This window comes from Daphnia magna, linkage group LG1 (genome assembly GCF_020631705.1).
Source record: "Daphnia magna isolate NIES linkage group LG1, ASM2063170v1.1, whole genome shotgun sequence".
Classification (NCBI taxonomy): Eukaryota; Metazoa; Arthropoda; class Branchiopoda; order Diplostraca; family Daphniidae; genus Daphnia; species Daphnia magna.
Window position 1 is genome coordinate 708,345 of NC_059182.1, and position 14,255 is coordinate 722,599.

Here is a 14,255-nt window from a genome sequence, read left to right on the forward strand (position 1 = left end):
TATAGAGAGTATAGTGTATAGGCTTCTGTGAAATGATATGCAGGCCAGGGATTTTTAAAATGATAAAATTTAGAACACTCAGCACTCGCCATTGTATAATTGGGTAAAGTATTTACTCACGCAAATTGCACACGAGTTTAGCATGAAATTATGGGGCCAAGTGTCAAGTGGGTCGATCAAACAATTACCGAAAAACAGGTAGCGTTCAACACGCACACCGACTTGTCTCGTTTTGTTGGATACCGAACGGTGTCAAGTTCGTCCACGACTGTCCATTTTGGAAGGAAAAAAGAAGGTCTACGTAACTCGTTTGCTCTTTTTAATGTCCTTACGGCAACTTCTTCATTATACGGAATCCTAAAAAAAAACATGTCATAAAGTAAAAGAAAAAATAGATTTCGAATTGGATGCCCAAGTCATTGTTCTTTTAAATTGTTGTGGAGAGTAAAAGCAAACCGACGTGGCAAATAGCCTCGTAGTAGCCCAAGGTCTTTTTGATTTATTTCATTTCTCAGCGTATCGTGGTTCCAGCAAATCGCGTATATAGGTGGTCCACCTGCGGACACTAGCGTTATTCTTTCAGTTTTTGCTAGAGTGACAACTACTATAACACAATCATCATGCGTCTGTTCAACAGCATTTTAATGGTATGCAAATCAAATGTGTAGAAATTCGGGGAATTCTCGATTTGAGCTTAAACATTTTACGCATTTTTCAAAACAGTGTCTTGTCGGAGCCATGCTAATCGCGCCCAGTTTCACGGATGCCAATGCCGAAGACGCATCGGTTGCAAACCGTAGCCAAACAACGTCGAGGGGTAAGATCAAGTTCCACATGAAGACGTTAGCGAATGTTGCAGAGGTTTCTGTTCGAAGACCACGAATTAATCGCGTCCGATCGACCACCGTCCGCAGTAACGTGGTGTTGAGAGATTCTCTTGAGCAGGATGTTTCTCTGGAAGAGCTGAACATCAAACCGGCCATTGCTAAAACAATAATGAGGACATCTACTACCCCGAGACCCATTTCAGTAGATTCTCTGGAAAACGATGACATTGCCCTTGTTTTGACAAAGCCGGTGGTCAATCGCAATCCAATGGCTGCTAATCGATTTAATCGTTTCCGGACGACAACTGCTGTCCCAACATCCGTTAGAAGAGATTCTTTGGAACAAGACGATGATGACGCAGTTGTTTTGGCACTGAAATCAGCTGCACCGGGACCAGAACAAACAAGTTCGCCGATCCGAGGCCGTTTTAATCGTGTCAACTCGGTTTCTAGAGGTTCTACTGAGAAGAACGATGTATCTTTGGAGGATTTGATTGTTGTAGCCAAACCTGTGTTAAATGGAGCCCTGTCGGCACCTTTGACCAGAGGCAGAATCCAAATGAAAAGCTCACTTGATTCAATTTCACCTAGCACTTTAGCGCCCACAACACCTGTAGATTCTACGGAGAAGGTCGACATTTCTTTGGAGGACTTGGAGAAAACGACTTTTGATATCCCAACAACAACTATGGCAGTTACAGAAGTGGAAACAGCTAGCACTGAGGAAATTGGAACTACAGCAATGCCAACAATTCCTGTTTCTCTGCAATCTGATGAGCAAGACGATGTTTTCGTTACGGACAGAACTACCGTAGCACCTGAGCCGACCAACGATGCAATCGAAACAACGGCCACTGTCGTCCAATTAACCACTCAATCTGATGAGCAAATGGACTTTGAACGAGTAGAAAAACTGGCTGTAACTCAAGATGGAGCACAGATGCTGACTGATCAAGTTAGCAATGCAGCCATGACTACCTTAATTTCCCAGCAATCTGATGAGCAAGACGACTGGACCGTTCCTGTGACAACAATGGCCCCAGCTGTAACTCGGTCTCCTGTTGTCTCAAAAGGACGAGGTCGATTCCAATCAGCGACACCCATCAATCAAGTACCCAGGAATCGAGTAAATCGCATACGATTGAATCCAGTCAAGAGCTCCATGCCCAGAGCCTCTGACGAACAGCAAACTGGAATTGTTAAAGAGACCCAAACGACGTCCAGTGATGCTTCGGTTTCCGGTAATCGATTCAGCCGACTCAGATCGACAACTGTCCGTGTTCCGGTTTTGAGAGATTCCGTTGAACAGAACGATGTATCCCTGGAAGATCTTATTATTGTACCAACGACTCGCAGTCCACTAATGGGAAGTCGTTTCAGCCGATTCAGGACAACGACAGCCGCTCCAGTTGGACGGGACAGGAAGTCGTCTCACCAAAAAGCGAAACTCTTATTAACAGGAATCGATTCAGCCGTGTGAGATCGACAACAGCTCGCGTTCCAGTACCCGTAGATTCAGTTGAGGACGACAGCTTTTTATTAGCTAATGATTTTAGCAAAATTAAGGCTGCTAATGTTGCATTGCAACAAATAACTTTGAACAGTCCGAATAAGGTAATGTCAACTGGTACTACATCAGTTAACAGAGGTCGAGGTAGTCGTCGCAGAACGACAACATCTGCCACGCCGATTTCCAGACACTCTGCCGAAGACTTGTCCCTGGAAGATGTTCTGAAGGAATTAGGAAAGACTGGTGAACAACTGTCGGTTCAGCAGCCGGCCATCATTTCCGTCCCTGTCGACATGGCTGTTCCTTTGAGCGAAATTTCCAAACATTCTGACGAACGCGATGACATTGTAGATGTTCCAGTTGCACCGATGGCAGCCGTCCCGCTGATCGTTGAAGATGTGCATGACGTAGATGTCAGCGATGAAGCCCCAAGAACGACAACGTTGGATCCAGTTTCCAGCGAGTCTGGAGAAAAAGACGACTTGACTTTGGTTTTGATCGATGAAACCGCTGTTCCAGCTACAGGATCTTTGCAAATGGATATCTTGCCCGACCACGAAGCTTTGCATTCGATGACATTTAATCCCGTCTCCAAGGAGTCTGAGGAACTACCGTTAATGCAGATGACGAAGAGAGTCAGGATGATACGAAAACAAAATTCTCAGATGTAGTGTCTGGAATTTTATCTATAACCGTGTCCCTGTAAATGTCTACCGTCCAATTGTATGCTATGATTCCATTTAGTTTAAGCAGAAAGTGTTTTTGTTTTTTTGTGAGATGTCTTGTCATTATAACAAGAACTGCAGCCAAGTCGCTCGATCTTGTCTTTAACGTGTTTGTTTTTTTCGAATTTCAGTCGACGATGAGAAAGTTTTTGGTCATTGCAAACCCTTTCGCTTGCTCCAAATGGCAAGCCCAACGTATTACCACAAACCATTAATCAACCATCGATATGATCTTTGCCAAAAGGAGCACGGGCCTAGGGGTAAGTTGCTGAAGGCCCTCAATCGAGTATAATATCTGATTTTAAAAATAATCAGATGAAAAGACGTGTGATTAATCAATTGTACGGGTGGTACTGGTGTTTGTGACCTTCTATATCCTAGCCTTCATTAAAATGATCGTCCATCCTCTAGTCGCACCCTTGTCCTTGCACATTACCTGCAGCTGTGGAATCTTTAGCGTCGTGGAAAGGAAACTTCAACATTTTCAGCTTTCCGTTGTTCTACTTTACGTCAGTTAGAATCAGTGTGTCCACTCTTCAGGGAAAATCCCAAATTTTGGGATATTTGAAGTAAACGGGGAATGAAATGGGAAAACGGGAAATATCGGGATAAATCATTTCTTGGTGGGAATTTAGGGGAAAAAATATTCTTAAAATTAAGATTACTTCTATAATAAAAATTTATTTTAAAAAAACGTGTGAATTTATTTAGGATTTCTTTTACAATTGGTGGGATCTTTTTAAAATTCCGGGATATTTCATTTCGGATTTTTTTTTTATTTCGGGAAAATTTCTGGGATTTGACAACCCCGATCCGTGGACACACTGGTCAGAATTGTGAAACGTGCAGGGAAGGTTCTACAGGAAACGGGGGCGGTTAGGAAGAAATGTTTGTGTTACATAATAAGTTAGGACAACGATGGTGTGAAAATAAGATGGGAAAAGGGATTGACAATAGCAGCAACCATCGTTTTCACGTTGAAAATCTTGGTAACACGATCAAGCTCCTCGAACTGTTGTGCCCCATTTTCGCTGTTTCCTGAAAGATTTGCTTGGACTGTCTAATGAAAAGTCGGACGCTGCCGTAAGGGCCAACGTGTTGCATCCTTTGTCAAGGTGCCCGTTTAGTGTATACTTGATGGCGTTTCAAAGTAAGTCTAATTTCTATTTAGCGAATTTTTGGGGGTAATAGTAATGCATTTGGCTGGACATTAGTTGCAGCTACAATTAAAATTCTCGTTTTCCATGTAGTAGGTATAAGTTATCAACGAATCTTCTCATCTTTTAGTTGCCCTATCGCAAAACAAACAAGACAATGGAAATGTCTTATTTGTATTCCAGAATCTCATGATTGTGTCCTGTTTTTGCTATTAGATATTTTACGAGATTTTGTGGCGTTTTGTAAAAAGTAATACTTTGATACCTAAATCATCGGTTTGGTTTTCCTGTTAGAACGACTAAAACAAAATTGAATTGAAATGGGTAGAAAGGAAACTTTTGTCAATCTATTAAGAAAAATGTTGTAGCCGTAAGTCATTAGAAAAAAAGGAGCAAGTTATTATTTTTCAGTGGTTGCCTAATGGTTTTTCAGGCCGAGACTAGCACGAGAAAAAGATAAGGTTATCTACCTGAATTTAGACTACCTTGCGATAAACAATATAAGTGAAACGGGGCGTTGGTCGCGTCACTTTGCTTAAATCTATCAAAGGGAACTAAAGTAATTACCACTGCTTCGTAACCAGGTAAATCTTTGTGTTTGTATGAATTTGATGCATAGCAATTTAGGTAAACTTTTGTTTCTATGGGATCTAACGGGATCTAATAAGAACATGAGTTTTTTTTCAATTGTTTCAGTTTGGCATATTTTCAATGGCGTTGTAATTGATACATAAATAACAAGCAAGTTTCTAAACAATTTAAGATTTTAAAGATTCAACAACAACTTGCTTGATTATTTTTGCTATATCAACTGCCACCATCTTGTCACTATTGTTATCAGGTTGGGAGCTTGTTTAGGGGAGAGGGTAAAGTAAAGTAAAGTAGTCTAAAGCAAAACAGGACCACGGCTGATGGCGGCAGGGACTGCCCCACAGTCCTGCATGTTGGGCATGTAGTCAGTTGGGACCTCCTCTTCAACATTAACAGCCGTTATCCTCTTTGTAAAGTAGGGAGATGGGGGAGGAGGTTCGTAATTACAATACGAAGTGACATTTTTTAAATTTCGTTTTTCTCTCTAGTATCTACCAGCTCTGAAAAGATGGCAGATGCTGAACAACCGGAACCAGCGGAGGATTTTCTATTTAAGGGGAAAAGATTGGATTGCAAAAACAACTTTTTCGGTAAAGGTTTTTTCTTGTTTGACGGATATTGGAAGGAAAATGAAAATGCAGGTGCTGAAAAAGAACGCGTGAAATTGAAGGCCCCTAATCTAAAAAAAGAAGTTGCGATAAGAAGAATAAAAAATGAAGACTGCCTTGATGGGTGGAAAGATGTGGCCGATAAGCTCGTCAAGGGCAACCTGAATCACAATAATATCTTACGAGTATTCGGTTATGAGGAGGACGTGGCCAATGGATGGAGGTTTTTATTTTATTTTTTATTTATTTATATTCACATTAATGGCTAAGGAATGAGCAGTAAAAAATAAAGGCATCTCATTTTCATTTGTGGTCCAGGTATTTTGCCCTAGAACCGTACAGTGCCACGTTATACGAATATTGCAATGGCAAGTACAAGGGAGCCATGCCAAACGAATCGCAAGTTCTTTATCAAATTACCAACGGCGTCAGCTACCTGCATGACAAAGGAATCGTACATGGCGATTTAAATCCGTTAAACGTCGTCATTGCTGCCCAGTCCCTTCCTGTGCGCATGAAAATCTCAGATTTTGGATTGAGCAAATTCAGTTACAGCAAACAGCTGTCGGAAAAAGGAGAAAACATTTCCTTTAAAGTGAAACTCTGCCTGAGAAAGTATTGGACACTGTCAGAGGAAACTAACTCCGTGGAAGGCATCAAAGACATCCCCAAAGATGTCATTGCAGCTGGATGCATTTTGTTTTATTATCTAACCCGTGGCAAACACCTTTTTGGTAATGATTCTAAGTCAATTTTGATAAACCTCAAGGAAAAGTATCCAGTCAATTTAGAAAGTAAGTTTGCATACATTCACCGCATTTACGACTCTAAACTGTCTTTTTTTGTTTATTGAGAATTGGGTGAAAATCACTTTGCGTACGAGCCCATCAAAAATATGATAAATCCCCCAGGAAAAGGATTCAATTGGTTGCACATAGCCAAAAAGGAATTTAAAAAAGCCCTTTCACGCAAGTCAAGAATTTACGTTTCGTGTATAGTCTAAGTAATCATTTTCTAGAATGTAATTAATTTTTTGATTAAATTTGCAGTCCAAGTCAACACTGGCAAACTACTTGGTAGTGGAACTTTTGGAGATGTGTTCGAAGGGAAATTTAACGGCGATCTCGTTGCAGTCAAACAAATGACGACGACAACATCTCAAAAAGAAATTATTCAAAGAGAAATGAATACACACATAGAATTGAATCACGTCAACGTAGTGAAACTCTTGGACGTCGCTGATTCGGCCGACAATAGATTCACGTAAACTGTCCATCTAATTTCATTTCCAAATTTATTTGAATTAAACAATTTGTTGAAACCTCTGGACAGGCATCTGGCTTTGGAATTGTGTGGCGGGACATTGGCAGATTATTGCAAAGAGAAATACAGCGGACCGGAATTGCCACCAGACGAATTGGTCCTTTATCAAATCGCCAATGGATTGCATTACATCCACTCGAGAAATTTGGTGCATCGCGATATTAAACCGGAAAACATCCTCATTTCAATGACGTCGCCCGTTCAAATGAAAGTCTCTGATTTTTCGTTTGTTGAGAAAACTCGGGACGATATGTTTTCGCAGAGTAAAATCCGTGGAAGTCTTCTCTGGATGGCACCTGAGATACTTATGTTATTAATTGACCCTGAAAACATGCCTGCCGAACTGCCAGATGGAACAATCAAAAGTGACACGTTTTCATCCGGATGTGTTTTTTTCTATTTCCTGACGCGTGGTAAACATCCATTTGGGAAAAATCAAGCCACTGTTCCAGGTAATATTTTGGAAAACAAACAGGAGGAAATGGTCAGCTACAAGCAAAGTAGGTCATTCCGATAGATATTTCTTTACGTCATTTAATTTAGCAAAGATTTCACTTTTTATCTAAAATTTACTTAATTAAAATGTTTGAAAAAGATTTGGCGGCAGACGACGTAGACGGAAGAATCCTTGCTGGTTTGATTGAAAAAATGATTCAATTTGAAGAAGAAAGAATCGGATTGCCTGAGGTCATAAAACAACTAGCCGCTGTATTGTACGGGATGGGTAAAAACTCAACCGCTTCATTTGAAAATGAATTGATTATGCTGGCGATCCTTTTATTTCTTTTTTTAGACAAAAGCAAATGTCAATTGAGGCTCGTTGATGTGTCGTTATCTGGGGATTACAGAATCCGTTCCCACCCCACTGAACCTATTCTTGCATGTGCTAATAAGATTGGGGTAATATTTTATACTGCCGAAAATTCGTCTATTCCTTTTGCCCGATGGAAAAAGAAAGTCACATGTGTACCTCAAAACCTCGCTTGGAGAACATTGGAATCACTTGAGTGGAATGTAAGTCGATCCTCGGCGAACTTTTTATCCCTGATTTTGGAGGAAAACATAGTCCCCTAACGCCATCTATACGTATTTGATCTGGTTGTTGTGGGATAAATGTATAACGAAGTCAGGGGCAGAGAGAAATAACTTTTCCGTATAATTAGGAGAAAATATAACGTGAAATCTTGAATTAGATTAACGGGACACAACTAGCTGTTGGAGACGCTAGCGGTACCCTCGTCATATGGAATTACCCAGAATGTGAAGATCTCTTTCGATGGAAACTGCCGGTTTGTGTCCATGAAATTGAGTGGAATGCATTCAGGCACAACCTTCTGGCTACTTTTCAAGATGTAAGTTTCAGTGGCAATTTCGATTGGTTCATCAACAACATTGAGTCCATTTCTTTGTCGACAATCTGTCCACATTTTTTTGTTGCGAAATGCTTGGAAATTTACCTGACGACGATATTTAGAATTAACCGCTGTTCACTGGATGGTTTCGTGAACATCCTCGTTATTCTGATTCAATTGGGAAGAAATTGTTCCAGTCACAAAGCATTTACTATTTGATGCTCTACATTTACGATTTCTTCTTTTAATTCAAAATTGAATCTTCCATTTTGATAAAGTGAACGTGCGGAGTTAGTTAGTTCGGCAAGGGGGATAATGCACCTATTTATGTCCAGTATCCTGATGCAATTCTTTTTTACGTTTGGCCCGTTTATTTCCTTTCGCTTCACTATTCTTCATGCAGGACGGTTACCAAGTTTTCTTATGTGATTCATCCAATGGCGACAAGATTACAATTAACACTGAAGATGTTGGTGCGGTGAAGTGGATCTCTGAAAATCGAATCGCCGTCTCTTCTCTTAAAGGAAAGATTAAGATTTTTGAAATGGATGAAAATAATTTGACAACAACGCGTCTCATAAAACAATTCACACATGAACACTACTGTTGTTATCTGGAATGGAATGAAAGGACTCGCTATTTGGTCAGCGGTGGTGGTGGCCGGATCAATGTAAAACAAAATTCAATTGTAGCAACCAAATGAAATGGAGGTATCATCTCGTGGTCGAAATTGACTTCATTCGTTTTTCTTTTTGGCAGATTTGGTCCATGGACCGTGACACGCATATTTACAGCCTGAAGACTCGTGTAGAGAAACGCAGGTCTTTTGCTTGGCGTCCGTGCACAGGAAATGGGGAAGAAGAGGGCGGAATCGAAATGGCAAGGAAATCAGCCAAAAACTTCACTTTTGTATGGTAATTCATTTGAAATATAAATTCAGGTTTAGCAAATTTTTTTTTCAATTGAAGGCCTTTTTAAAGTGCGCGTCTATTCTTACCAACGCGAATCACCCGATGAATCGTTGCGACTGAATTAAAAACTATTAGCCACGGGGGCGGGGATTCGAACACATTTTTATCTGAAATTAGTAAATTCAACTTGAAGTTTAACGAACGCAGTGTCCATTTGATAGCGAATGCCAAGCGAAAGGCGTACATGAAAATTAACGAAAGGAAAAAGTCAAACAAATGAATTGGCGAATCCAATGCGTTTCCCCGTTAGTCCTGTAAAGGAACCTGACAGACTTTTCAGCTGGTCTACCATCTGCCAAATTTAAATATCAATAAAGAAAAGTAAGCAGCTCAAGGAGGGGAAATGTCCGCAATTAAAAAGGAGCCCGTACGAAGAGATAGGAATTTTTTAATTAAAAAAAAAAAAAATTTAAATAAGAGGTTATGAATTGGTGTAAAATCCATGTCCGATGTTTTTGTTTTCCCTTCCAGTACTCTCTGATGGAATCCTTTTTGTCATTTAGTGCATCGATAGGCAAAGGCGTTTTTATTTGGAATTCTCTGGAAATCGAACCAAAGCCGCGACGTCTTTCCGAAGATACAGACTTACAAACGCTCGCCTTTTCATCGGACGGTCGATTTCTTGTAGCCGGGGGCAATAAGAAATTAATTATTTGGTCAGCGGAGGTGAGAAACTGAAAGAAACTGATAAGAATATCATTGTATTATCCATGATTTTCATAATCACACAATGCTACGCGCTTAAAGTTAAAAAATTCTTTTAACTTTAAACAAACTTTTATTTTCTCTTCCACTTTATCCTTTTCAGGAATGGGTACAAATATACAAACTCAACAACAAGGAAATGGATTTTGACGTAAAGAATATGTCATTTTTTACCACAAAATCTACAAACCTTTACGAGAAGAAACTTATAGTCAATTTTAGGCAAGGAATCCACTTGAAAGTAAGTGATATCTGCTTCGATTCACGGATTTCAAATAATTCAACCTGACGATTATTTTACTATTTTACCATGTCACACAATTTATGCTCGTGCGAACCATTTTCTTTCAATGTAGTCCAGCATCGTACTTGAATGCGTGTTCGAAGAAAGTAACATTTCTGATTCAGGCAGTGAAATATCAACAGAATCCGACGACGAGGACGACGAGGACGATGATGTTAGTCCTGTTGTAGAATTGGGTCCTCCTTCCTGTTGGGAAGGGTCCTCTAAAACGCCTAAAGGGGTCATTCATCTAAATAGAAACTAGTGAAGAACAGGATGTCCTGCAAATAAAGACAATCATTTAATATTTTCGAAATAAAACAAGCTTCAAGGACTATTTTATCCAAATGTACTGGGTCCGTCCGGATGGCCTAGCATGGGATGCAGAATTATAGATGATTCGTTTCTGTGAGTAGGTCCCCTCATCCACTACTGATATGATATTCGTGAATGTGTACCCCCACTACGGAGTATTACGCACGCATATGATGGTAAATCACATGTTAATAGAAACACCCGCTAGGTTCAGATTCCTCCGGACGAACCGGACGAACCGTCTAGTAACCATCACGTCCTACAAGAGTAGGAATTCCGCATCAGTCAAACCGGATGATGCTTCGGGTATGTTTGTTATTGTGAAACATTTTATTGTTTTAATAACCGAATGTTTGATTCGTTTTCTTTCGCAGCCGTGAGCGGAATCAAAGTGACACCAGTTGCAGTGGGTTCGGGACACTATAAAATCCGCATGGATCAGAGAATTGCAGCCGCAGCTGCGGAGAAGGCGTCCAAGACGACCACAACGAAAAAAACAACAACATTGTAATTCATTTTAATTTAATTTGAATAGCATTTTTCATTCTATTTCTCAATTTCAATTCTCTCAATTTTTACTTAATTCTGCTATGGCGAGGTAGACAACGACGTAACGGAATAAAAACGACAACAACGACGTTGGAGAAACGATCAAACACGACATCCAGCAGCCGGAATACGACAGTCAAACCTGACAAATGATGAACCAATCCACGTTATAAACAAAGAATAGCATTATAAAATCTTTTAAAAATAGTTTTTGTTCAGAATCAATGTAGTGTATAGGTGTCGACGGTGTTGAGTGATCATCAACGACCAATTAAAGACGAAACGCTTGTCATTATCAAATCAAAGATGTTGCATGACGGTATTTTGTTTTGTTTTTGTTTTATTTTGCTACCACCGTTTGTGTTTACTCTGTTTTTCGGGTTAGCGTTTTCTTTTGCTGAAAAAGTTTCAGGTGAGTGGTGAATTATTTTTGAAAAATTGGAGGAGAAAATCAGATTTGCGTTGAAGGAAGGGAAATTCCTTATCAAATGAACCAAGCATTTCCGACAATCCAGGAAACGAGTTTCTTCGCCATCTGGAGTGAAGGATTTTCGCCTCGGAACAGGTTACGTTCATTTGTACGTTGCTTTTATTAATACTTGCTTCTACGCGGTTTCCATCATATCCATCCGAGATCCGTGGAATGTGGATGGGTGAAAGAGCATTTTTAAGGCGTTTGTCTCTTCGTCGTTTGCGAAAAAATGCCGTCATATTTGATTTCCCATCTCTACATGTAATCCTGCGTTTTCAAACAGATTAGTCACGGTTGAGCGCCGTCGGGAACTTCCCCCTAGGCCCTGCCCGTGCTCCTTTTTGGTCCGTAGACCGAGGCGGAAGTTAGTTCCTCAAATTAAATCACATCAATTAAAATACCATGGCCGCTATGGCCTGTTGTTAAGTCCGTTGGAGTGATATCTACATGCTCGACGCGATACTATCACGACGGGCCACACGTACAATCCGTCTGCTCGTTGAGCGGCTCATACCATCCCTTGACTTAACTGGTATACTTACCTTTGGTAAAAGGCCGATTGAGTCAAGACGATACGTGTGTGCACTGAGATCAGTGTTTAACCTATTAGCATTGACCTAAAGACGATTCCCTAGGCCGATATCGCATGTAACCTACACTCATGTCCTTGTTGGTCCACCTATATCACCACGAGTCAAAAGGCAGGCCTAAAAATGCTCAAAAGAATTAGGGCCGTTTAGGCCTTCGTTGGGGAGTGATAGACGCACATGCTCGTCCTGATATTATCAAGACCGGCCACCGTAGCGCCATACCCATTGAACGACCGTTACCATTGACTTACCAATTGCTTATTTTTGGGGGTAACAGCCGGTTGGTGTATGAACGATACTAGTGTGCACTGGGACAGTGTTTAACCTTTCTACTTTTTTATTACCATGTAGACTTCGGTAATATCGCATGCACGTTATCATTCCCATCATCCTCCTGCAAAATAAACATTTCGGATTAATACCGTAACCGAAAGCCTAATACCGTTTACAGAGTTTGGGAATCCCCGTCAAACTCATCTCCGACCGTAGCGACTCGCAGTTTGTCATAGGAGCGGACATTAAAATTAAAAAAAAATTACGGACCAGGCTCGTGGCTACCATAATGTTTGGGAGCTTCTGGCGTCTGCCACCAGGGGGATATCGAACGTAGGTAGTCTTTTTTCACACAACACAACACAGAACACAATTCAACACTCACCTGGTGGCGACGCCAGCAGTTACCCAACGTTATTGGAGGCTTGGAGTCACGCTCTCAAGCGCGCCTCATATACGCGTCTCTGGTTTTAGTCATGATGGCGGGGAAAGTTTTCAGCAATCTGTTTCGCTTTTTCTTCATGTATGTGGTTGTGGCTTCTAGTGGATTATCAATAATCGTGCAGGGTGTTATTTCAGTTCTATTTCATGTAATCTCCTTTAAAAACGTTTTTTCCCACTTTCTCATTTTTGCTCGAGTTCATCGTCTGACCAGGTCTGACCAGGGGTGATGACTGCCACACAAGGCTGGAAACTAAACCACGTAAGCAAATTCTACTGTAGTGCAAAGCTGCATATTTTGTAGACAGAGAAGCTGGCATGGTAATTAGGATTTCAGTTATTTAGTGCATCGTGAGTGGAACCAGCAAGTAAAGTACATCGTAATTTGTTACAATTTAATAGAAAAGAAAAGAAAAATCTTTGGTTTTTTACTGATGATAAAAATTTTTGGAACCTTTTTAGTCAGTGTGGATGAGCTAGTTGAATTCACATGTCCAAAATTGAATTGCAGATTCTCTGTACCACAGACTACATCTGTACAAATACTGCACTGTAAGTAAATTTGAATTTCCATCATGTTGGTTAGCACTAGCATAGACAACGAAGTGGTCTATGGTTCGTTTTTCCCAAGTCCACTTCGTTGTCTATGGCACTAGTACTAGCTGATAAGTCAACGACAGAAGAGTTGCTTAAAAGTAATTTTTAATTTCCTTTTCCAAGAATGGTTAATGGTGTAAAGTTTTAATTAAAACATTTTAGCTTCATAGAAAAAACCAATTCCGACAATCATGTGAGTGAACTGCTGATGGATATCTAATTGAAAAAATTTCTCTTCAGAATTCTTTTTTAAAAAATAAGACTGTAAAAAAAATAGTGATTTCCAATATTATTTAAAAGCTTTACCATGATGTAATAACAATTTGGTTCAGGACAGCCTTAAACAAAACTCTTCTTTAACCCCAGGTTTTTAAAATGAAGTGTAGCAGATATGACTTGGTTAACATAGTTATGGCTACGTCTACCCATGGCGGGAAAAGGTGAACAGCTGACTGTTGTATGTGTGACAGTGTGAGATTGAAGATTTCCTAGACAGGATTCTGGCTACTTGTCATTTGGTACCACCTTTTATGTAATTTTAGACAACATCCAGTAAGTCATATCAATTAAAATTGTAATCCTTATTATAAACACATCTGTGAACAAAGAGTTAGCTTCAGGATTGAGATTCCTCAACACATACAACAAGGACCCCATTTCAAGTTGTAGCATCCAGCCTTTTCTCAACTGCCATGTAGCTTCTTTTTACAGGATAGAACAAGGATTCTCCATTGCAGTTGGAGATGTTACATATGGTAATGCTTTTTCATAGAGTTAGTTTGGTTTTAATATTTTAAGCAAACATTTGTTGTATTAGGGCTGTTAGGCAGAGCACTGCTTAAGAAAGCAGTACAGTGGCAATTTGGTAAGTATGACTTCGGACGTTTCTGCTAGGAGTTCAAGAATCGCGAAGCAATTGAACAACCACATCTGTACTGGAATTAGTATGATGGGATATTGGTATGA

The 14,255-nt window shown here is 40.1% G+C and overlaps 3 protein-coding genes across 9 annotated transcripts in view; all 3 read left to right on the forward strand.

Annotated features, from left to right (window-relative positions):
• The first annotated feature begins 503 nt into the window (after positions 1-503).
• Positions 504-3,147, forward strand: LOC123473975. The gene is made up of 2 exons (XM_045175727.1): positions 504-647; positions 724-3,147. The coding sequence occupies exons 1-2, from the start codon at positions 621-623 to the stop codon at positions 2,305-2,307; spliced, it is 1,611 nt and encodes a 536-aa protein (XP_045031662.1). The 5' UTR covers positions 504-620; the 3' UTR covers positions 2,308-3,147.
• A 756-nt stretch (positions 3,148-3,903) lies between these two features.
• LOC123473961 lies at positions 3,904-11,238 on the forward strand. Of its 7 annotated transcripts, none has more exons than XM_045175654.1 (16): positions 3,904-4,212; positions 5,299-5,641; positions 5,737-6,212; positions 6,273-6,410; positions 6,468-6,681; positions 6,751-7,241; positions 7,337-7,755; positions 7,935-8,093; positions 8,497-8,781; positions 8,853-9,007; positions 9,568-9,730; positions 9,873-10,010; positions 10,126-10,460; positions 10,576-10,673; positions 10,742-10,874; positions 10,970-11,238. In XM_045175654.1, exons 1-13 carry the CDS (start codon positions 4,200-4,202, stop codon positions 10,315-10,317), a joined length of 3,186 nt encoding a protein of 1,061 aa, XP_045031589.1. In that variant the 5' UTR covers positions 3,904-4,199; the 3' UTR covers positions 10,318-10,460; positions 10,576-10,673; positions 10,742-10,874; positions 10,970-11,238. The 7 variants fall into 7 exon arrangements, with proteins under 7 accessions (XP_045031589.1, XP_045031603.1, XP_045031585.1 ...); XM_045175668.1 differs by having other exon boundaries at positions 7,337-7,465; positions 7,535-7,755; positions 10,126-10,673; XM_045175650.1 differs by having other exon boundaries at positions 10,126-10,673.
• The window catches only part of LOC116933765, a 62,177-nt gene continuing 52,498 nt past the window's right edge, over positions 4,577-14,255 (forward strand). Inside the window, exon 1 of the mRNA XM_045175710.1 lies at positions 4,577-4,803. The gene's annotated coding sequence lies outside the window, so the exon portion shown is untranslated. The remainder of the gene's footprint in view (positions 4,804-14,255) is intronic.

What these genes read in the sequence shown, in the direction of transcription:
- LOC123473975 (XM_045175727.1), top strand. Translation starts at nt 621, where the DNA reads ATGCGTCTGTTCAACAGCATTTTAATG. An exon ending in TGTTCAACAGCATTTTAATG is followed by an intron (nt 648 to 723) that starts GTATGCAAATCA and finishes TTTTCAAAACAG; the next exon opens with TGTCTTGTCGGAGCCATGCT.
- LOC123473961 (XM_045175650.1), top strand. An exon ending in AATGGTCAGCTACAAGCAAA is followed by an intron (nt 7,242 to 7,336) that starts GTAGGTCATTCC and finishes TGTTTGAAAAAG; the next exon opens with ATTTGGCGGCAGACGACGTA. An exon ending in GGCAAGGAATCCACTTGAAA is followed by an intron (nt 10,011 to 10,125) that starts GTAAGTGATATC and finishes CTTTCAATGTAG; the next exon opens with TCCAGCATCGTACTTGAATG.